At 38.6% G+C, this 23,772-nt stretch overlaps 1 protein-coding gene across 2 annotated transcripts in view; it reads right to left on the bottom strand.

The window, feature by feature from the left end:
• The window catches only part of tbc1d22a (TBC1 domain family, member 22a), a 166,140-nt gene that overhangs the window by 23,576 nt on the left and 118,792 nt on the right, over positions 1–23,772 (bottom strand). For both annotated transcript variants that reach the window (XM_051946344.1, XM_051946341.1), the window contains exon 13: positions 8,363–8,458. In XM_051946344.1, coding sequence (XP_051802304.1) covers positions 8,363–8,458 — 96 coding nt within the window. The remainder of the gene's footprint in view (positions 1–8,362; positions 8,459–23,772) is intronic.

Raw genomic sequence — 23,772 nt, 5'->3', positions numbered from 1 at the left:
GAGGCAGGTTCCTGCATGTACTGTATTATCTTTCTGAATATAGCTGTTGTTTCATTGGATGGTTTTGGCTTCTGTATGTCATCTCTCAAGCTCTAAGTAGATATGTTAAAGATATTTCTAAAACATTTTTCTTTCCCTTTTGAAAATATGAGGGCATGACTGCATGCTTTTGAACTGCACCGAAGATGCCTTTTGGATAAGAGATTAAACATCTTCAAGAACCAAAAAGAGAAATCCAGGTACCCCCTACTTAAACTCTTGAGATTATTTTTGATACCAGAATATTAAAAGCACCTTATTTAGATGTTATTGGTCCATTAAACGGCTGTTATCACTGCACATCAGTCCCATACATATGAGCCAACAGGCACCTCCTCCACCTTCTAGTAGGCCAGATGGTGGTTATCATCCACTGTGATTATCCATAAACAGAGTAACCCTGATAAAGTAAGTGACCTCTTGTATTTCTACAAATACGTCACTGTGGAATCATACAAAAGAGCTTTGTAGCTGTTCGCTGTAGTTTTCGATCCAAACCATCACCCTTTTCTTAGCCTAACCAAGCAGCGTTGGTTCCTAAACTTAACCAAACACTGAAAATGCAAGTAAACACTAAGCAGATAAGAGCAAGCGAAAACAAAATTCAAAACGAGACAGAAGTGAAAAAATAATAGCATAATAATGGCCCAAAACAGGACTCCAGCATAGGCGCCCTGGGTGAAATTGCACTGAACAATACAGACATTTGCTACTCTTTGTAACTGCAAAATTGCATCCATTCAATGGGATGTTTATAGTAACAATGAAAACCTGTATTTCTTCAGTACCTTTCAAAACTGGAGTTACAAGTCAAGGTGCTTGAACAACAAAAAAAAGAGCGACAATAACAATAAACGGCAAAATAAAACATCAAAACCGTAATGCTTATTAAATGCATGCTAATAGTCTTATTCCATAGCAAAGCCATTTGTGATGGGAAAATCATGACTGCTTAGCTGGACCAATGTTAATGTTGCCAACTATCAGTAAAGGAAGTTGTGTGATATTTGCATCCCTGCAGAGAATTTTATGACATCCCATCAAAAAGTTCTTGAAATATTTTAGTCTGGACAAAAGCAATGGACAGACCAAGCAAAACACATGTCAACCAGAGAATCCCTGCAGTCCTGCAAGTTCTGCAGTGTCATGTGGGGGAGGAAGGGAGGAAAAAGAAAGAGGCTCAGTGGATCAGAGGCAGAAATCTCTTGGAATTAAACCACTAAAGCTGAGAGAAAAAGAAATCTTTATTTTTCTCTTCACACACTGACACTAATCTGTGGTGGAAAAGTACTTAGTAAATTGACTTATATTTGGAAGATCATTTTGTGAAAAATTTTGTCTCAAGACTACAACTCCCACTGCACCAGACAAATGTGCAAGTCTGTGTCTGCAAATTATAACTCCAAGTAACATTTATATAAGGCTTTCTTCAGTGCTGTTTCAGTTTGAATATATATACATGTATATAAATATCAATGCATCCAGCCTGCAATATACACAAACTGAACCAGACAACACACACACAGAGGACATCTGTGTTCCATTAAGTACAGACAACAGACTTCCTGTGAAGACATAAACAAATAGACGATGAGAGCTCATTTGCTGTAAACTGGGCAGGGGGAAATGCCAGGATGACATTTGGCTGTGTCTATTTATGAGTATCTGTGTGTGCTTTGTTGTGTCTGTCGCTGTCTGTGAGTGACTGGGTGTTTAAGGGGGGAATGGAGGAGGCCAGACCTCTGAGTGTGACAAGAGAAACAACTTGTATGTCATGGCTGCTGGTAGATACACAAATAGAAAAAGAGTAAAATCAGGGAAATGCTAGAATATTAGCTGGTGTTAAGTCACTAGAGTTGAGGTTACTTTGTCCAAATGACTCCACAGCCTTTGGATTCTCATAGTGTTTTGCAGTGGAGTAAAATATTTCTATATGGTTTTCCATTTGAGTATAGTGTTTAAAACCACTACTGCAAAAAAGTTGTACCACAGTGAGTTTGTATGTATAAAAAGTCACCTACATCTGACTTTGTTTTTATTGATTTGAACATTTTTGAGCAGATAAACATTGTAAAACAAGAATACAAATTACCAGCTATGCTAGCAGTTTAATGATGCATTCACTGCTTTACTTTGAGCTAAATGCTAACATGCGCATAAACACAAGGAAAAAGAGTCCATATTTAGTTTTTTTGAGGTTTTTATGATGTCTGATTGTTAGCCTTCTGGCAATGTATTTCATGTACTAGTTAGAACTTTACAATAAAGACATCACTTGACCACGCACCACCATTGGTTAAGCTGTACGTACTCTGTTAGATGTGCTGCAGACAGCGCTAACTGTCTGCAGCACATTTTAAACAATGGAGTCCGAGATGCTCTGCTAGAAAAACTAAGCATTGACGCAGTTTCTAAATTACCACAAGTATGTTTTTCTGTATCGGTATGTAAATGAAAAACCCCCAAATTAGCATATATATGCTGATGCTGATACTGATTGATAGATTAACATTAATAATACTGGACAGCCAAAACATCCTTTTCATAAACATATACAGGGTGACCCAAAAGTTTGGAAACAAATGAAAAGTCTATAATCCAAATAATATAATGTTATTTCAATAAATCAGTACCACAGATATATTCAGAAGAGTAACAGATTAGTGTAAAACAAACATATTTCGACATGTTCATGTTTGTTTCTTATACAAAGTTGTGAACGTTTCCACCAACTGGTTACACTGGTATCTTCTGGAATGTACCTTCATCCATGCTTAGGAAGGTTCCTCAAACTGGCCAGTCAATGTTGCCTCATGGTACTTTTGGATGTTTAAAGAAATTAAAACTGTCAGATACTTTACCATCAAGAGTTTTGAAATCTGACACTGATGGCCTGCATTTTGAAGTTATGCTCCAGCATACCTGGACCTTATGGTTCTATTAATTTTCTTCCGAGTTATTGCACTCGGCAAATATTATGCTTTTAACTTATTTTATTATGCTATAACACAAATGGGTAAAATAAGAGTGAATTCATGCACCCCCAACTCAAATAGACACTGCAGTTAAACTTTGTTTCCAAACTTTTGGGTCACCCTGTAGTGGTACACCCCAAAAATAAAACCATAAACCTGTAAACGTATATAATATGGTCTCTTTAACATGCTAATGCCGAGCAGTTTACCATCTTAGCTTTGTATGCCAGCATGCTAACGTTAGCTGATCACCACTGGAAAAAAAAAAAAAAAAAGTACAGTCGAGGTGAATGAGAATTAGTTTTCAAAGTTATTTGGTCATTTTCAAATGAACATGTTGAGGTGAAGATGGCATTTATGTGTAATTTTGTGGCTTATACAGTAGTTTAAGAGATATTTCTTCCTAAAGTACCAATGTCTTCTGGAAAAGACTATTATAATTTTTCAGTCTGCCACTATTGGCTTCCACAGTCTCTGTCTGCTCTTAGTATGCCCTTCTGGTCTTTTTCAATATCTGAGAATTTCCATAAATGCATTGTTCTTTTTTCTGTCGAATGTAGTAACTACATGAAGGTTAGCAGGGTTTTTTGTGCATGTGTACTTAAAAATGCTGCAGATTTATATCAAACTTTACGACCACCTCAAGTCAATCTGAAACTGCATCTAACAAAAAGCATCAATCTTACGAGTGCGAGCTGGAGTGAGAGAAAAGTTTAAGGGGCAGCGAGGCAAAGGCGAATATGAAAGTACGAATTGATGAGCAAGTTAATCTGTCATCTTCAAACTCCAAACGCCTCCAGCGCCTCACTCAGCGGGTGAATCACCTTTAATCAACTAACCTCCATCTAAAACACAGGACCTTAAGTGTTGTAACCTTATGTGTTAAGTGTGTTACTTTTGAAGACTTCTTCACATTTATTACAAGAGTCACAGAAAAGACGCAGGGAAGGTTTGAATGTCAGTATCAGGAAAAAACATTATGCTATTCCCTCCCCACTTGAATTAATTGTAAGTGTATTGTGTGTTTTGCCTTTTTTCTTCACTGTAAACGCCTGAGGGGAGCTACAGTAAAACAGTGAACCTCTGAAGTGCTAGAAGTCATTTCTCATTCAAGTGAGGAAAAAAATAATTTTGAAGTGATTTTAAATAAATAAAAAGCAGTACAGAAGACTGCTATGACTCAGGGTGTAAATCATTGCAATTTCCACTCTTTATTCTCACACTGGAAGCTGCTATTTTCAGATCCGTTACTAACCATATTTTGAAATGTTCTAGTTCAAAATAGCTTTGCAGGGGACAGCCCTTTTACCCATTAACCTCATTACTCCCTCAGTAAGTAGTTTTGTTTATGAAAGTGGACAAAATTATGTCTTTTAACTGCAAAGTCTGTCACAGCATAAATGTGCTCTCAGTGCATAAACAAACTTTTCTTTCTCCTTCCACTGCTCTAAAGTTTAATCTGTTCCGACTCTCATTGCCACCCCGATCCTCTCCTCCCTCTTTGCCTCATCTTTTTCCTCTCATCTTCATGAGGATGGATTGTTTGCCCTTGGCGTACCACTTGGTAGTCTGTGTGGCAAATCTGTAAGAAGGGAGAACTTTGGAGTTTGGAGGAAACTACTAAAGTAAATTTGTCTAAGTTAGTGCATTTGTGTGTAAGGTAAAGAAGTTAATAAGGAACCAGTGTAAACAAAAAAAAAATCAAAGACAAAGCACAGAAACATAAAGTAAAAGGCCACTAAAGACAAAAAAACATCAATTGTGGAGTCAAATTGTCTCAGCAAGTTCAATAAAAGTTTGTAATTTAAACTTCTAATAGTATCTGAGTGAAATGAATCCCTTCAGTGCACTACCACTTTACCTATCCCTAAGTGGGTTCACATAGGTTGGCATCAACATCTTGCATTCTCCCTTTTGCTTGCTTTACATAAATAATTTCGAGAAACTGACTGAGAAGATTAACCTGGATGTTCAAAGATGGAGCTTGTTACCTCTTGTGGGTCAAAATGAAGTAACTAAAGTGTACAGGTTACCTTGAATCCTAGTGTTTATTTTTCAGTTTCTCTCACTCAGCACTGCTACACTATCTTAAATCTGGGGTGGGGAGCCTCTTCAGGTCTAAAAAACAACCCTCCAGAGGCCCAAACATGCTTCCTGTATTATTGGTCTGCCAGCATCCAAAAGATTAAAAATGGTGTCATTTCTCTGGCAGTGGCTGGTGCATTATAGAAGCCAACTCCTGCACTCCATCCACTCTTCCTTATTACTTTTGCCTTCCCTCTCAGTATGTCCCTCCCAATATACCAGCAACCCTGTTGTACTTTCCTCATTAAAAATCTGGAAACAGTTAAGACAATATTTTGGAATAAAACTGTCTTCTGTTCACATCTCTATTTGCAGCAATTGCCAGGTTTGCCAGATTGCGCATAAAGATGGATGAAACCTCTGTAACATCCTGAATAACAGTTTTGCCATGTTGGCAGTTAAGGTGAACATTTGCATCTGCACAACTTGAAGTCATAATCCAAACGAGTTATATAAAAGTTCTCCCATTGCATGGTTGTCAAGAATGGGAAAACAAGCAATAGAGACCAAAACCATTTTTTTGTTGTTGTATCAGGCTGGGCTCTCTGGAGACTGACTCACTCATTTTCTAGCATTGGTTTCATATTTCATGTTAGTTTTAACACTCTCCTTAATATACAAGCTTTATTGTATAGTAGAAGAAGGGTGTAATGTCTCTTTGTGACCTCAACTTTGATGGGATGGTTGGACATTTTGAAAATCTTGCCACTAAATTTCATTACCAACACACGGCCTATTCCGACACCTTCAATTGCAAGAACTCATTTCACAGCTTTTCCTAAACTGCCTCAGAAAACTGCTGGAGAATCCCAACTGACTGAACCAACAGTCGGAACTGAAGAAGCCTCTTGGACGAGAGATGAAAAACCTTCAAGAACCAAAAAAACAAAAAAAAAAAAAAACTAGTTCAGGTGTCGTCAAATGAAGCTCTTATGATTATCATGACCTGGAGAATATGTCTGTTGCAGAATGAATTGTCATCCCCAGATTCACAACACAACATTTCATCAATCTATCTTCTTCTTGCCTCACATTCGTCTTCTCTTGTCCGGCTAAGGGAAACATGGGAAAAAGAGTTGGGGCTTCAGCTGAATGAAAATTCTTGAGCCAGCCTAAAGAAATCGTTTTCTGCTACAGACAATTCCTGTATCAGGTGCTGTCTCTTCCCAGAGGACCACACATTGCCGAAAGCTTGACCCTTCTAGGATGCCTTTTTCTGACACTCTTCTGTGTAGTCCTTGAGATTTCCCCAACCTTGCACCTCATAGTTGCTATCTTTGGCTCTGGTAAAAGCAGGTTTATCTAAATACTAAGCTGACCTTGTTGCCTTTGTTACCGTTACAGTCAAACGACATATATTGCTGGACTGGACGAACAACTTTGTAGTTAAAGAACTGAACAGTGTTTCTCCATTTAGAAAAATCTGAACCTGAGGTGTGGTACTTTTACACCTAAATAAAGGCCAGTTACACTCAGCAGCAGGGGAAAAAAACCTCTGTTTTTTGCAGTATACTGCAGTTTTAAATCTGGTTTCTGTGATGACATTGCGGCTTGTGCACCTGTTACAACAGATTTTATATTAATTACCAATAATTGGTTTGCCAGGGCTAAAGAGGGAAGCAACAATAGCAACATAGATGGCTACAGCAACCAGCAGTACGACAGAGTCTATGGTGGATAAACCTGGTGCGAGTTCAAGATGAAAAAGAAACTCAGGGTTCAGAGTAAGGATTATAGTCTAAAAAAGGAAGTAGCTGACAGACAGATGTGTCATAAACACACATTTAATTACTCTCAATATGAGAAAGGGAAGACACCACAGGTTTAAACAATCAGTCTGACTTCAAACAACATGTACTTTTCTATTCCATGATTTGATTTGTCTTTGTTTGTTTTTTTTTGTTTTATTCCAATCTGTCACTCAAGAAATATGTAATAATGTATTTTGCGCACAACCCAAGCAGTGAAGTAGCCCAGCAATAGATTGAATCTGGAATGATGGGTTCATTTTGAGTTGCTTCTGTGTTTGTTCATGGGCTGTGTTATTTTAGCATGTCAGAGAACTGTCACACTTCTTATTTGCAGTTTGTATCTGTAGTTTCTGTAATGTGCTTTGAAGTTGGTTTAACAAACACATTTCAAAGAAAAAAAAAATCAGTATGAACTTCAGACAAGAACTCAGCTGCATGTAAACATGACAAACTTTCCATCTGTTCCATTTTAACACTTGCATTTTGTGAAGCAGGTCTGCTGTCTGGGCAGCTACAAAAGAGCTTATGAGCATATTATATCTTCCAGGTTGATGTTATGTTGCAGATCGCATTAAGTTCAAAGTGTATGTGAGCAGAGGCAGGTTGTACATCCAAAGTGTGCTGCACTTCTCTTTTCTCCATCGTTTTTTTGCTTGTTTTATTCTCAGATTTGTTCGTAGCAAACACCGCTTTTTCGTTTCAAGCAAACAACAAAATGCAAAAGTGTGTTTGCTCTTTACAGCTCTTCCACTTCGATCAATAAAATACAAAACCACACCCTGATAGCTCACGTGTGTCAACAATATCTTATCTTATCTTATCTTCTCCAGAGTTTGCTGATTTTCTTACATCTGGAAACTCTGGAAAATTGTAATGTGTGTCAAAAAAGAAGGGATCAAACCAAATATTCAAATGGGAATGCTGTGGCAAATATGTCATTAAACTGCTCAGTTTCACTGAAAAACATCATCAATCTTCAACAATAAACAACAAAGGAAGGTAAGAAATACAATAAGACCGTGGAAAACAGAGGTAAATGTTCAAAAGAGAAGAAACTAGATCACAAGAGGTTAAAGAAGTAACAGAGAAGAGAATCGAGCAGCCAGAGAGCAGAGATGATGTTTATATGTGGCGGTATTAAAGTGTGTTGCGACTGTTAAGGAGGCAGATCCCCCAGTGTGCTGGCAGCCAAAGTCACCTTCTGGCAGCTGTCTACTGTCATCTACTAATGCACTCACAACGACTTTTGAACCTCACAGCTAATGACCAGGGAGGTAATGGAGAGGGATGTAGGTCACAAGCAGCTCCACAGTCTGCTGGACTGTTGTTAACGTTGTTTTTTTTTGCACAAGATTTAAAGATATGCGCAGTATGTCACCATCAGGGTCACCGGCTGGGTGTTAAAACATGTCCTCCTGTGTAAATCTGTACTGTATGTGTGCATGCCGGCTGGTGTCCTACTTCCAAGTGGGAACACAAAGCTATAAGACACCCCCCTGTGCCTCGTGTTACCTGAAAATCCCTCTCCTCGAGAATCTCTTTCCTCCACCTCACCAGGAAGGCGGCGCACACGTAGAGGTGGAAATGGGAGAAGCCCTCTGGTTCCGCCTAGAGAGAAAAAGAGATGAAAATGTTGATTTACTACAAGTTTAGCATTTCACAGCCAACAAAACAAATAACACCTCCATCACTGCTACGTTGCGCTGCTCAAACAGAAGCTTAAGGATGTAAGCAAAGCATCTCGGTATAGCTCAAACAGCTCCGGGCTTTCATCACATTTCATTGTGAGGAAGATTTAGCAGCGTTTTATACATGATGTATTTTGCCATATGTACAAAAAGAAGGGAGGAAAGAGAGAGAGAAAAGCAGAGTATGAAACATTTTTCTGTCACAATCCGGAAATTTACATTCGCAGGGTGACAAAGAAAGATACAAATCCCTTTTCCTTTGCACAGCTTTTTATTTCAGCCCCTCGTTGCGTTTGGCAGCTTACTTTTTTTCTCCCTTATGACTCGGCAATGAGCCGGGGGAATTAAAATCGGAGAAAGACAAAGGATGAGATGTTCCTTGTTCTATTAATTTTCCTCCGGAGCACCATCACAGAGAGGATAATTACCAAGGCCTCTGAATGCAAGTGACTAAGGAGTGTATGCCCCCTTTAAAGGCAGGACACAATGTCCAAAGTGCATTTTAATATGTAAGCTTTTCTGAACGTAATCTGACATGGCTGTTGGAGAATTTCATACAAATGTGATTTTAGGTCACACTGTGGCTGCTGAAAATCCTTCATTCTGAACAACAGGAAGTTGTGGATCAGCCTGACACCTACAGTTCAGTTGTTCTAAATGAATGTCCAAGCATTAAACTACATGTAAAGGTAGTAACAACTGAGCTAGAAGTGGACTGATATGGGTTTTTGGGGCATAAATTAACAGTAATTATTAGAGAATAGATACACATTTGCAGTTAAAATAAAAATCCTGATGTTAAACTACAGAACAACACGACCTGCAGTTGGTATGTATTTGTTTGCTTGTATTTTTTGACCATTTCGGGCTTATGTTTCACTGCAATTTAAGTCCTGCAGCTCTATGGAAACAGCACAACCATGACTAGAAGTGAAGAGAACTTAAGCATGTCTTTTTTTGTGCAGTATGACACCGCTATTATGCCAAACTTTATAATAAAAAAGGGAAAAAAGCAGAATTTCTGTGATTATTTCACAAAAATTGATAAAAACCCAGCATCAATATATGTACTGCATTCTTCCAAGTGTCCACAAATAGTACCAGTACTGAAAAAAAGTGATTCTACATACTATCCATGTTTTACTATTTACATTTTTCATTTATGTCTGTACTTATCTCCTCCTATCTGAATGCAGTTTTGACTTTTAGATAAACTGAAGGCAGTGTTAACTTGTGAGTGTCGTTACTTTTTTAATAGAATCTTGTGAGTGCAAATGTGTAATGCTCAGACAGTTTTGAAATGAGACAATATGGTGAGCTTGATGAAATATCATAGTTTTGGCTTCTTTTTAGTTGAGGTTTCACAAAAAACGGGACATTAAAGGACTGTCAGATAGCTGAAAATCTAACGATAAATGGTGTAATTGTGGCAATTAAAAAAAAAAACATAACATCTGCCTCAAAAAATAAAATAAAAATTGTTGAGTTTCTTTAATTACTTTACAAAATTTAGGGTTATAGGGTTAATATACAGTAATGACACCAATATAAACGTTGAATGCTGGATCCCATAACTGGTCAAACCGATCACCTGTCATCTCCTAAACTTAGCCTCAGCTATTGAGGTTGTAGCTAGGGTTATTTGTTTGAACACCGAACAACAATCGGCAAAAATAACCATATATGTATCTTATTTGCAGGAATTTACAAGTCAAAAATCAACTACAAAGTTAAGATAAATAGGAGACCCAATGATGGTTAAATTATCATAAAGTGGGCAGCCTGATCCCGTGGGACAGCTAATAAAATAAATTAAATATGATAAAAACTACACGTGATGAGGTAACATCAAAAGAGGCAAAAACACTGTGAAACCTTATCTCCTCTGGACAGTTTTAATAATATCGCGTAGCAAAACACGACTTTTCTTTGTATTGAGACTGACAGCAATCTAGGAAATTTCTCTGTGTTTTATTACTTGTCATGCTTTAAATAAAATTTTGCAAACCTACTACTAGTTTGCTGCTGAAGACTAAAACTGTGTCTCTGGAATGGTATTTTCTGATGTTTACAACTGAAATCAAAATTCAATCAGTGTGAAGTAACGACGGCTTAAATTTGAGGATATGTGGCGTTTTGTTGGCAAGTGGTCACAGTATACACAGGATAATAACCTGACAAACTGGTTTAATTCATGGAATTAAAAGCGCGGAGGTGAATCCATGAATCTCTCCCCAAACGTACTGGAGTGGAGGAGGAAACACACTCATAGAAATCACAGAAATTCATGAATTATTCTGCAAGTGCGCTCTCTGATGTGTCTGTTTCGATAAAAAAGGCACTGATGCATTCAAACGCAGTAAAATTTTACTATCTTTGCATTATTTAGTTAATGAAACAGAATCTCAGACATGTGTTCTATTCAATTCAATTCAATATACTTTATTGTCCCACTTGGGGAAATTTGTGTTGGACTTAAAGCTGTGCTACCAGTCTTGCACAAAAAACACATAAAAACAATATTGTGCATAAAAATACATAAAAGCAGTATTGCACATAAAACACAATATAAAAACAAAACAAAACAAAAAAAATCTAATTTGATCTAATTTGTTCTAATTTGATACTACAGTTTACAGTCTTTTTTGGAGAAGGTGAGTGAGTAAAAAGCCCGAAGCTACACATATCTTCCAACAACTCAGGCATCTTTATCACAATTTAGGTCTAATTTAGAGGATTTCAGTTTGACGGAGGGGTGTAGTGTTCCCACTTTGTCTAGGTGTTGTAATCAACTGTAAATGCTGCTCTTTAAGCACCACACTCATTTATGCAGTGTATAACAGTGAGCCATAACTCTGCAGGAATTAACAGCAACTGCCTTTCTGCTGCGATAATTGAATTTCCCTCCAGGAAGGAAGGAATAAACAGATTAATAGAGGATACAAAGATATGAACAGAGAGACACGGCGCTAGAAAAACAAAAGATGTTCTCGTGGTTTTTTTTATATTGTTGTTTGATCTTTCCACTTCTCCCTGCGGCTTTGCGTGAATCTCCTGTTGCTCATGTTCCTTCCTACTTTACCTCCCACTCACCAATTTATCAAATTTCTATTTATGATTAAGAGGACAAAGGAAAGACAGAGCGTGTAGGAAGGGAGTGGTGAAAGGAAAAGAAAATAAAGAGGTGTGTGTGAACAGTGAAGCGTGGAGTGATGCGAGTTGTAAACTGGCAGGTGATTGGTTTGTTGGTCTGGCGTTGCAGCTCCAATACAAACAAGTGAAGCAAGCAAACACAGATGAGCGAGTATGAGTGGCACGATGCTTATCAGTCCAGGGAGATTTGTGAAGTTTTAATTTCCTTTCTTCTATGAGTTCATTCGTGTGTGTGTGAGTTCATGGTTGAGGGCACCAGCGAGTTCTTAGTGTTTGCGAAACTCTGAATTTGCTCGATTCCTCCCTCCTGCATCACTTCTGTTCTCACAATCTGCCGCCTCTTTCAGTCTCATTCAACAAATGTCTGTCATCCAGCTCCACTCTCTCTCCCTCTTTCTCATTAATATGACTGTGAAGAATATTTCACAAATTACAAAGCAATTGTTCTTAATCAAAAACAACTTCTGTTAACAAGAAATCTTGATATTTTGATTGGTCGTCTGTGATTTTTCATGAGAAATGCATCATTAAGTTGAAATCTGCTGCCTCCTCTGGCTGCGGAGCATCGATAAAATGCTGTATGACTTGTGTTCAAACTCACTTTGATGTGGTTTTGGCAGCAGAAAGACGAAAAAAGAGGAAAAAAGAAATCAATTTGTTCAGTACAACTAAATCAATTGTATGACAAAGCATTTAAAGTAAAAATTCTGTTCATCCACAGCATGAAAGAACAAATCAGTAAAGCTCACTGAACTAAACACACAATAAAGGAGACATATTGAGGAATATGTCTGCTCGGGTAGTAGTCAACCAAACTGAAAATTCTTTAATCTACTGATCTGTCATGGGTTAAAAAAAAACAACAAAACAGACAAATAAACAAAAAAAACAAACAATTTGCCAGCTTTATTAGCCAAAATGAATCACAAATAAACTTAAAAATAAACATTTGCTGCATATTAGCCCTTTGAACCCCAAAACTCACCAATGGTCCACTGCTAGAAATTGCAAAAACAGGAAGAATCACCACATTTTCAAATTTCTGAAGGTCTTTGGGTTAATTACGTGCAACTTTGGGATTCGTCAGGGAAATTAATCAAACTTTAGCTTAATATCAGGATATTGCATCAGGCTCGGTTTAAAATTTTGCCAAAATTAACTAAAAAAAAAAAAAAGTAACTCACGAGATTCTGTTCAGAAACAAACAAACCAAAAAAACAAAACAAATCACAGGACAAAAATTCACAGACTCTTTTGGCTGAACTGCAGGCTGTGTTTTCTCAGCGCAGATAGAAATCTAAAAAAAATAATTAAAAATGTAAGTTGTAACATTTTTATAATATATATAGAAATTCTTTTCAACATGTTGATTCATTTTTTTTTTCAATTACAGTAAAATAATCATATAAATTTCCTGTAATTATTATTATTATTATTATTTACAGTCTTTGGCATTATAATCTTACTATTAAGACTTGGAAGAGGCTAGTGTTCTCCTGCTCATAACTGTATGACTTCTGAAAGCAAACCTACATCAACTAGTGATCGCAGCACAAGAACCACTAAGAAACATAATGGCAACGAGTTTGCCTTGTTGTTGAACTACGACAAACAAACTGCTGTTCGCCAAGTTAACATTCAACAGCTTGACTTGTTGGACATGGCGTCAATTACTTTGGAGCCAACTCCACACAGACATTCAGTAAACATTAGTTAGTCTATGAAATCTTAATTAGGTTGGGTGAGTTCAAAGCTGTGAAAAAGTCAGGACGGTCAAAGGTGACATTTACATACTTGTTTTTTTTCCAGCTTCTCATATGTGAAGATAAATTGCTTTCCTCTGATTTTTATTTGAGTGAATTCATCAGTTACAATTTAGATTTTCAGTTAATCTTGTAATGTCACTCTTTCAGCACAAACATCTTAAATGTCAATATTTGTAGTTTCTGTGGTCTTGAAGATATAAATTTTTTTTCAGATTTATTAGACTAAAGGCTGGTGGCTTCATCGAACAAATATAATTAACAGATAAAGCAATGGCGACTAATAACTGTCAGTTACAGCCTTACTTTTGAAGCTTTAATAAATTCTACATTCCTTGTCACAAGTTACGAGTTACTCAGCCGCGATAAACACTCATTTGACAATAATTGAGGGACTTTTTGGCTGAACTATAGCCTCGGCTTGAGTAGAGGGAATAGAAGACAAGGAGGGAAACAAATAAAACTATAAGGAGTGAATTACCTACAGTATGTGGAACCATCATTTTCCTCTAGTATTGGTAACACCTGTGGACACTTGGAAGAAATACATTTTTTATGGCATTTAAACAAAAAAACCCAAACATTTTCAAGTTCTCTTGACTTCTAGCCATGGCTGTGCTGTTTCCATGGAGATGCAGGACTTTTTATTGCAGCATAAAATACGCCTACAGTTAATAAAAATGTGACAGGAGCATAAATGCCCAGAAACTGCTTGGAGTTGAGAGGGATGGACTCAGTTCACAAAAAGACTGGAAAAGGGGGAAACGGTTAGCTTAGCTTAGCCTATGGCCACTTGCAGTCATTGTAAAACTGTAAATGGCCATTTTTACATTTCTGATTTCACAGTAATTAAACTAACGAGATATATCATTTTGATCAGTCAGCTTTAAAAGATAGAAGCAGACAAGTTTTTGATGTTTGGAGAGAGCTGGTACAGTTATATTTTTCTGCTTCTTGTCTTTATGCTTAACTAATTGTGGCTCCAACTTCATAATTTGCTCTGGATCCAGTAACACTTTTGTTTTTGCTCCCATTTTTAATGAGATGAACTCACAGATGTAAAACTTTTTCCACATACACAATATCACCATTTCTCTCAAATATTGTTCACAAATTTGTCTAAATCTGTGATAGTGAGCACTTCTCCTTTGCTGAGATAATCCATCCCACCTCACAGGTGTGTCATATCAAGATGCTGATTAGACACCATGATTAGTGCACAGGTGTGCCTTAGACTGCCCACAATAAAAGGCCACTCTGAAAGGTGCAGTTTTTTTTGTGTGTGTGTGTGTGTGTGTGTGTGTGTGGGGGGGGGGGGGGGGGGGGGGGGGGTCATCTGGGGACTCAGAAAACCAGGAACCAAGGAAAAAACTGTTGGGGAAAAAACTCCAAAGAATGAATGATTAAAATAATTGTTAGCTTCAGCCGGATTTTCCATAATTACTCAATGTGTCACACTGAAGTGTAAGTAAATATCTTTTCACATTTTATAATCAAATATGTATAAGTGACTGTTAAAGTCTGAGATTTCCACGTTTCTCTCCCTCCACAGCACCACCCATCGATCTCTTTCACCATTTGTCTCCCTGACACTCCCTCCTGCTTCCAGCTCAAGGCCTCCTCGTCATTATGATTCACAAAATAAAGTTTGTCACGGGCGCCAAGGTGACTCTGTCAAACTTGTCTCTACCTCTTCCCCTCCTCCGTTGTTATGCTCGGTCCTCCACCCTCCTCGTGTCAGGGCGGCCATATTGGTGGAGACACACGAGACTCTGACTGACAAGCACCGCTGATCAAAGTTGGGGGGTTGGGAGAGGAAAGGGTGATGCTGGTTCAGTGAAGGGAGTCGATGGAGGCGGTGTGGGAGAGGCAGCCAGGGTAGGAGGCTAAGGGTGAACAGAGGAGAACCGGAGAACGAGGAATGCAAAGCGAGAAGGAGTATTGCAATGTCACCGCATCTTTAAACTGCTGCGTTGGCTGTCTGACTAGTCTCATCCCTCCAAAACAAAGAGGCCTGACGGGGGACCAACTTGATACTCTGACAAACCGACTGTAGACAAGGTGAAAAGGTGATAGTGCCGCAGGGTGATGTAAGACGATAAACGAGCAGATCTGAAGTGATATAACAATTACACGGATAGGATATGATGAACCTCCGAAAGCTTAAAAGCTCCTTTTCATATTTTAAGCGCAGGAATGTGTGCGCGTTAGTGATTGGCAATAGTTGGCCTTAAGTATTCCTGTGTATAATTCATTGCTCGAGGCTGGGATAGTGTTTGGGGTGAATTTAAACGCTAAATTTTGAATTGTAAATTACAAAATAAGATCTCACAAAGTAAAAATAACGATATCAAGAGTCGAGTCGTGATTGTAGATGGCTTTGAATGCATTTCAGCGTAGCTCTTTTCTCTCTGTACGCTACTCCAATGTGGTGTCTTAGTGTGTTTTCAATTACCAAGCAACTGCCTGGTCAGGAAGGCCCACCAGTGCCTCTACTTCCTGGACCTGGAGCTCAGTCCTGACCCGGTTCTACAGATGTGCGGTGGAGAGCGTCCTCTGCTCCTGCATCACTGTTTGAGTCTTCAGATGGTGGTGAAGGCTGCACAGAGGATTGTGGACAGCTGCCTAACCATAACCACAGACATTTACAACAGGAGATGCAGGATGAGGTATGTCTGCATCATGAAGGACTCCACCCACCCTGCACACTCATTGTTCTCTCAGACAGGAGGCTGTGGAGCATCTGGCGCAGGACCACCAGAAGCTGTTAGACTGTTGAACTCTGGTGGTGCTCTGTAGCTCTCCACCTATCATCCACCAACCTGCAACTATAGACACCTTTTTGTTTTTTTTCACATGCAGTGCAATAAATGAGTGACAACTACACATGGTAGAGGATATAATTCTACACAGTGCAGCGTAAGTGGTAGCTATACATGGTGTAGAACATAAATATCTGTGATGCAGTGTAAAAAAATCAATACAGTACAAGTGGTAATTAACATGGTAGGTATGTAATCACACATGGAGCAGTGTAACAAAGTCTGTAGTAGTTGTGTACATCATATCATGTACATATATATTGTGAATTGTATGTATTTTTGAGTTTGGAGGTGATGGGTGTGTGTGTTACAGTCACTGGGTGTACAACAGTCTGATTGCCTGTGGGAAGAAGCTACTGCAGAACCTTGATGTGTGGGTTCTGATGCTGCGCAGTCTCTTTTCTTTATTGAATACTCATGCTGCTCTAACAGCTTCATTTCCCTCCAGGGAATAAAAAAGTCATCTAAGTCTAAGCACAAACCTATTTATCTGTTTACCACTGGCCAACACAGGTGTATGTTGTTTATGTTGCTGTGTAATTTCCCTTATTTTTCTTTATTTCTTTGACTTCCAACTGGGAATTGAGTACTACTTTTATGACACCTCATGTGAATACGTGTGCTGGCGTGACATTACAGAACCTTGAATCTAAGCTAATCAGAAGCCTTTCTTTGCCATGGATTTATTCCATCCCTGCCATTTCTGTGAAACCTCACTCCGTCTCCTGGAATAAAAGCAATCACAGGTGTGTATAATGAATGGGTGGCTGCATATGTGCTGGTACATATGTCATCATTTGCATTTATGCAAAGGAAAGAACACAGTGATGGGAAAATTAGAGACATTATAAAGCAGCTCAGCACATTAACTCTGATAAATGCTACCTTTGTGAAACTAACAGTGGTCCTTTTATGCTAAAAATTGTGCTAAAGACAGACAGTAAAAGGATAAAAGAGAGAAATGTTAGACCTCATGACAGTGAGAGTGTGACAGACAGAGAGAAGAGAGTTTAATGTGTGAGTATTTATGGAAGTCAGCATGACTGTGGCTGACCAGGGTCCAGTCTGTAGAGGCTTTTCTTGCTGTTTGAAGTGACTATAGGGGTAACCGTTGCTACAGAGAGGAGTCAGGGAGGCAGGAAGAGTGAGGAGGCCACTTGGCCACCCTGACTTGGCCAGCAGGGACCTCCTCCACTTTCTAGTAGGCCAGAAAGCGAGTTAACGTCCATTCTGATCACTGATAAATGTGAAGCAATCTTAAAAACGTTGGCGAGCTCTTGTGGTCGTGTGAATAAGTGCATGTAAAATCTCTGGTGGATTCATTGGCATGTAAATGTACAAAATGGGGCTTTGAAAAACTTGGTGAATATTGAGATGGATGAATTTTAACCCAAACCATGATCCCTTTCTAAATGTAGGTGTTTTATGGTATTAAAACTTCACAAAACACCAACTAAAACATACACAAACAAAGAGGGAAAAGCTGTGAATAAAAATAAAGGACAAAATGACACAAGTCAAAATGCGGTACTATGACTCCAAATGGAAAATATGAAAGCAAAATCATGATATTTATTCAAAATGATTTTCTTCTAAATTAATGGCAAAATAAGCTTTTGCATTAAACCAGATTATGTGAAAAACAAACCAAAAAAAGTGTGCTTCTTGGTAAGACTAGGAAGTTATTCAGACTCAGCTACGTACAGTGGGTACGGAAAGTATTCAGACCCCTTGAAATTTTTCACTCTGTGTCATTGCAGCCATTTGCCAAAATCAAAAAAGTTCATTTTATTTCTCATTAATGTACACTCAGCACCCCATCTTGACAGAAAAAAAAACAGAAATGTAGAAATTTTGCAAATTCAAAAAGAAAAACTGAAATACCACATGCTCATAAGTATTCCTCCTTTGTTATTTTAGCTGTGTGCTTAGGGTCATTGTCCTGTTGAAAGGTGAACCTTCGGCCCAGTCTGAGGTCCTGAGCACTCTGGAAGAGGTTTTCCTCCAGGATATCTCTGTACTTGGCCGCATTCATCCTTCCTTCAATTGCAACCAGTCGTCCTGTCCCTGCAGCTGAAAAACACCCCCACAACATGATGCTCCCACCATGGTTCACTGTAGGGATTGTGTTGGGCAGGTGATGAGCAGTGCCTGGTTTTCTCCACACATACCGCTTAGAATTAACACCAAAAAGTTCAATCTTGGTCTCATCAGACCAGAGAATCTTATTTCTCATAGTCTGGGAGTCCTTCATGTGTTTTTTCAAACTCTATGCGAGCTTTCATGTGTCTTGCACTGAGGAGAGGCTTCCATCGGGCCACTCTGCCATAAAGCCCCGACTGGTGGAGGGCTGCAGTGATAGTTGACTTTGTGGAACTTTCTCCTATCTCCCGACTGCATCTCGGGAGCTCAGCCACAGTGATCTTTGGGTTCTTCTTTACCTGTCTCACCAAGGCTCTTCTCCCACCATTGCTCAGTTTGGCTGGACGGCCAGGTCGAGGAAGAGTTGTGGTTGTCCCAAACTTCTTCCATTTGAGGATTATGGAGGCCACTGTGCTCTGAGGAACCTTGAGTGTTGCAGAAATTCTTTTGTAACCTTGGCCAGATCTGTGCCTTGCCACAATTCTGTCTCTGAGCTCCTTGGGCAGTTCCTTCCACCTCATGATTCTCATTTGCTCTGACATGCACTGTGAGCTGTAAGGTCTTATATATACAGGTGTGTGCCTTTCCTAATCAAGTCCAATCAGAATAATTAAACACAGCTGGACTCCAATAAAGAAGCAGAACCACTTCGAGGAGGATCAGAAGAAATGGACAGCACGTGAGTTAAATATGAATGTCGCTGCAAAGTGTCTGAATACTTCTGACCATGTGATATTTCAGTTTTTCTTTTTTAATAAATTTGCAAAAATTTCTACATTTCTGTTTTTTTCTGTCAAGATGGGGTGCTGAGTGTACATTAATGAGAAATAAAATGAACTTTTTTGATTTTGGCAAATGGTTGCAATGACACACAGAGGGAAAAATTTCAAGGGGTCTGAATACTTTCCGTACCCACTGTACATCCAACAGTCGTTACAAAAGTTAAAAGACTTTTTGACTGAACTGGGTTGAACTGCAGGCTCTGCAAATACAAAACATACAGCTGACAACTATGGAAACCAATTGAAATTAAACCAGAAATTATTAAACTATACCACATTTTTTCCCCCAGTACTGGTAACATTAAGGGACACTTGGAAAAACACACTACTGATTCTAGATCTTTTTAAATTTTTGCAAAATAAACAACAAAATTCTACTTCTTTTAATGATTTATGGCATTATAAATTTTTTTATACCGTAGATTATTTTTTCAGAGTTCTGTAGTTTACCAAATTACTTGAAGTTATCATATAGAGAGAAAAATACCATACAATTGTCCAAAACATCCATCCCAATATCCTATTTTCTGTATTTCAATTGCTTTTTTATTTGCCAAGCAAAACAAAATCCAAAAACATTAAAATCAAATGAGAAAATTTAGAAAATCTACCTACTAAAATGTGAAATTATTTCTCATTCATCAAGGTATTTGCTTTTCTTCAACTAATCATTTATTCAAGATCTAAAAATTACCTGATTTCAATATGAAATATAGTGGACTCGAACTATAAAGTAGCACAAAATTAAAATATTACATAAAAGTGTCTCAGAATTGTGCTTCAAAGCAACAAACATGCATTACAAGATGAATAGAAGCTTGTCAATGAAGTGTGCATTTGATTCATTCAGTCTGTGCTTTTAATCTCAATCTACACTAAGCTTCTGACCTACGTTGCAGTAAATTTGAAAATTTTATCACCAGGAATCCATAAATTTGATCCCATCTTGTTGCTAACAATATTAAACAGCGCCCAGCGTGGTGGCGTCCGACTATCCATATGGAAAAGGAGCATGTTGCCGAAGCTGAAAACGTCATGGTATCCCTTTAACAGCCATGCTAATACTGCCTCACTGAGCTACTTGCTAATTTCATGCTCCACGCAACAGGGATAATTTGGTCCCTGTCTGTCTCTCCGTCTATCTGCCGAGGAAGAGCAGCCAGTGTGAGAGGGTTTCGCTCTAAATCATTCCTCCCCTTGTATTTCTCTCAGCTTCTCCTGCTCTTCCTCTTCTTTAAGATCAATAGCCGTAGAGACAAACAGGACAAAAAGGTGCAGGAGAGAAAAAGAAGTGAAACAGGACTGAGGGCGAAATAGACGAAATAAAAGACAGAAGAGAGTGCAGATAGAGAGAGATGACGGGAGACGGAGAGAGAGACAGAGAAAGTGCTGTCTCGTGTTGGATCGGGCTACTGAACAGATGGCCACACTGCAGAGAGAAGACCACAACGGAGACATTACAACACTCAGGTTAAAATCTCCCCTGGAAGACACACAGACACACATCCACACAGGCTCAGTGGCAAAGGGCAAGGTCTTCCTGTTTATTATCAGCAATTTGTGAGAGACCCGAGCACTCCAGGTATTTTTGTTCCTACAAGGCCAGCAACTCTGTATAAACGCGGTGAATCACGGCCGTATCTTGAGGACACTTGTCAAAAAGCTGCATTAAATGGTTCAGACAGCCAGCTTGTCATAGGTATTAATAAATAATGGCTGTGTTGCAAAACGGGCCCTATACATAAAATCAAACCACATATCAGACAGGAGAAAAAAAATCATTGCCTCGAAGCAAAAATCAGTCAAGCATGACAAACTCAGGAAAAAACAGTGACAAGCAAATGAACTCAATTTAACCCTCTGAACTACAAAACCTGTCAGCAGATTTGAAAGGCATTTTGCCTTTAAATAGAAATCACCAAAATTGCACCTTTTGTAAGAGCCCAAAACTGTAATAACAAAGACACTAATTGGAGTTTGCAGTGAATTACTCATCTGTGACATGCTATTGTAAGGAAACTTACCCAAATCTACAAATTCAATAGTGACATTTGAATAAAATTGCTTTATTCTAGTCTGATAATTTAAAAAATACCAAAATTATACTGTCTGTTCTAGATAGGTGTTGTCAAAATGAAAAATGTCTCTTTACTCAACACAACCATGAAGCAGGGATGGGATCAGCAAGTTCTGATTCTAGCGGAAAGTTGTTGACCGGGGTGGGGGGTGGGGGGGTGGGGGGGTGGCGGAGCGACTTCCAATTGCTGGGCCGTTTACAATCGTCATTAACAAGCTATCGTTAACGTCGTTACCATCGTGCGGGAGTATCAGCGACAATAAAGTGTTCAAACTTGTGAAATCGGCGTTCAAATAAATGAAATCCGCGGATCCGCGGTAAATTCCCATCCCTGAAAAAAAGCAGAATTTCGCGAATTCGCGGAAAAATCACATCCCTGATGAAGTCATAAGTAACTCAGCTGCAACCAACAGTCACAGAACAAAAATTCTGGGACTTTTGGCCGGAACTGGGTTGATTTGCAGGCAGTGTTTACCAATTACAGGACGAAAACAAATTGAAAATGTGAGCAGTAAACATGTATAGCAAAAAGGGTCACCAATTTTTCCACAATTCGAGACACTTGTTGATTTCTTTACTTTTCAGTTTTTAAAATACTAGGAATCACAGAAATTCAACTTTCAACTTCCTCTAACAAAAAAAAAAAAAGACTTATGGCATTTTAAAGACATTTTTGACTCTTCCTGCTTCAATCTATGGTTGTGGTGTTTCTATAAAGAAACATTGCTTTATATTGCAATGACAAACAGGGGTTAACAGGAGCAAATAAATGCAGAGAAACTGCTTGGGGTTCACAAGGTTAAGATCAAGTACAGTGGAGAAGAAGAAGAAATAAAGCGGAGATATAAGAGTAAATCTGAGTTGAGTCGATAAGAAGAAGGACACAAGGGAAGTGTGAAAGAACAGCCGTGCAGTGACAAAGAGAAAAAAGTTTGAAAAAGGACAATAGAGGGGAGCAGGGTAGAACAGACAAGAACAGCTTTGTGCTTTGCTGTCAGCCCTGTTGAAAGTTTCATGAGTGGAAATGGCCTAATTCCCCCACCAGGTCGGGAGTGGAGGTGAGGGACTGTGACAGACTCTGCCAAAAAAAAAGGTGTATATGTGTTTGTGCGTCGCATAAAAGGTTGTGTGTATGCCTGTGTTGAGGTTGCGATCAAAACGACATTGTAAAACATTAAATATTTAGAGGATGGATTACAAGTACAATGTGCACTTTCATTCCTGTCAAGTCACGACAAAGCAACAACACTGTTTAATGATTCATCCCTTGTTTCTTTTTTAGACTTGGGGTGGACTGTGTATGTATTTGTTCATAGTGTGGTTTTAGTTTACAGTCGTGTCAATATCCACCCGACTGTTTGTTTCAGGGTCAAAGGGGTCATGTGGTGGGAAACCCAGCAAAAATCTTTAAATGCCAGTCTCAAAACACAAGATTTTATTGCATGTAAGGCTACAATGCAAGCCACTATGTGGTATTATTAGTAAATTAATGAAGTGTTAAAATATGAGAAAACCAAATTAATACTTTGAGAAGTTTTCTCAAAGCAGACTGGAGTGCATTATATCCCCTTACAAAAACAGCAAGGCGTACACATCAAATGCCCAAACAACCTCAGCGGACTCTGTTCAATGCAAAAAAAGGCAGGAATAGTTCAAGAAAGAACTCTGAACTCCATCTGTGGGCCAAGTCCATTTCTTGGCTACTGCTGACGATTAGAACTTTGAAATTTTTACAAATCTGACAGTAAAACTAGAAATAAGTGTCGTCACCAGATCTCTGGAGCCCACTCCTCTTCACTGATTCAGGCTCGAGGCTTCAGGATACATTAGCCATCATTGCAATTAGGATCAAGATTTTTCACAGTCCAAAGCTCTGATCTGCTAGAAACACTGTACAGGTTGATCCAGACTTCTCATAAACACATGACTTCTGATGAGCTCCCCTTAGAGATGGTGTTCAACATATTTACAGAACAGAACTTCCAGTGACTGCTATAAATGTTGCAGAAGTCCTGGGAGTGCTGGATCACTGCACAAGCACAATACTTAGACAGAAATCAGATATGGTTTTTGATTTTTATAGACAATGTCTTGAATCTTTCTGATGAGACCTTGTAGTCGATAAACATGGACACTGCGGGAATGATATTTATGTTTTTTTAAATATGCCAGAGGAATCAAATGTGTACCGCATGACCACAAATATTAAATTAAAAAGAACACTGACGTTAAACTGAAGCTCTCCTACTGCAATAACTTCAGTGTACACACTGTTCTGACATTAAGGTGTAATTTATGCTCAGGAAATGACACATGAATTGCGACTAAATATCCAGACCGAGGTATTACACATTTTCGTTAGGTAAGAAATAACTGCTTGTTACTATGGACACCATCCCATTAAAGCTAATTATATAGCAGAACTGCTAACATCTTTCAACCACACACTTGTGGAGAATTATGTCCAGCTACTTTATCAGAGCATTAGAGTACTG

Source organism: Acanthochromis polyacanthus, chromosome 1 (assembly GCF_021347895.1).
Source record: "Acanthochromis polyacanthus isolate Apoly-LR-REF ecotype Palm Island chromosome 1, KAUST_Apoly_ChrSc, whole genome shotgun sequence".
NCBI classification, from domain to species: domain Eukaryota; kingdom Metazoa; phylum Chordata; class Actinopteri; family Pomacentridae; genus Acanthochromis; species Acanthochromis polyacanthus.
This window is presented reverse-complemented; position numbering and strand designations above follow the sequence as displayed.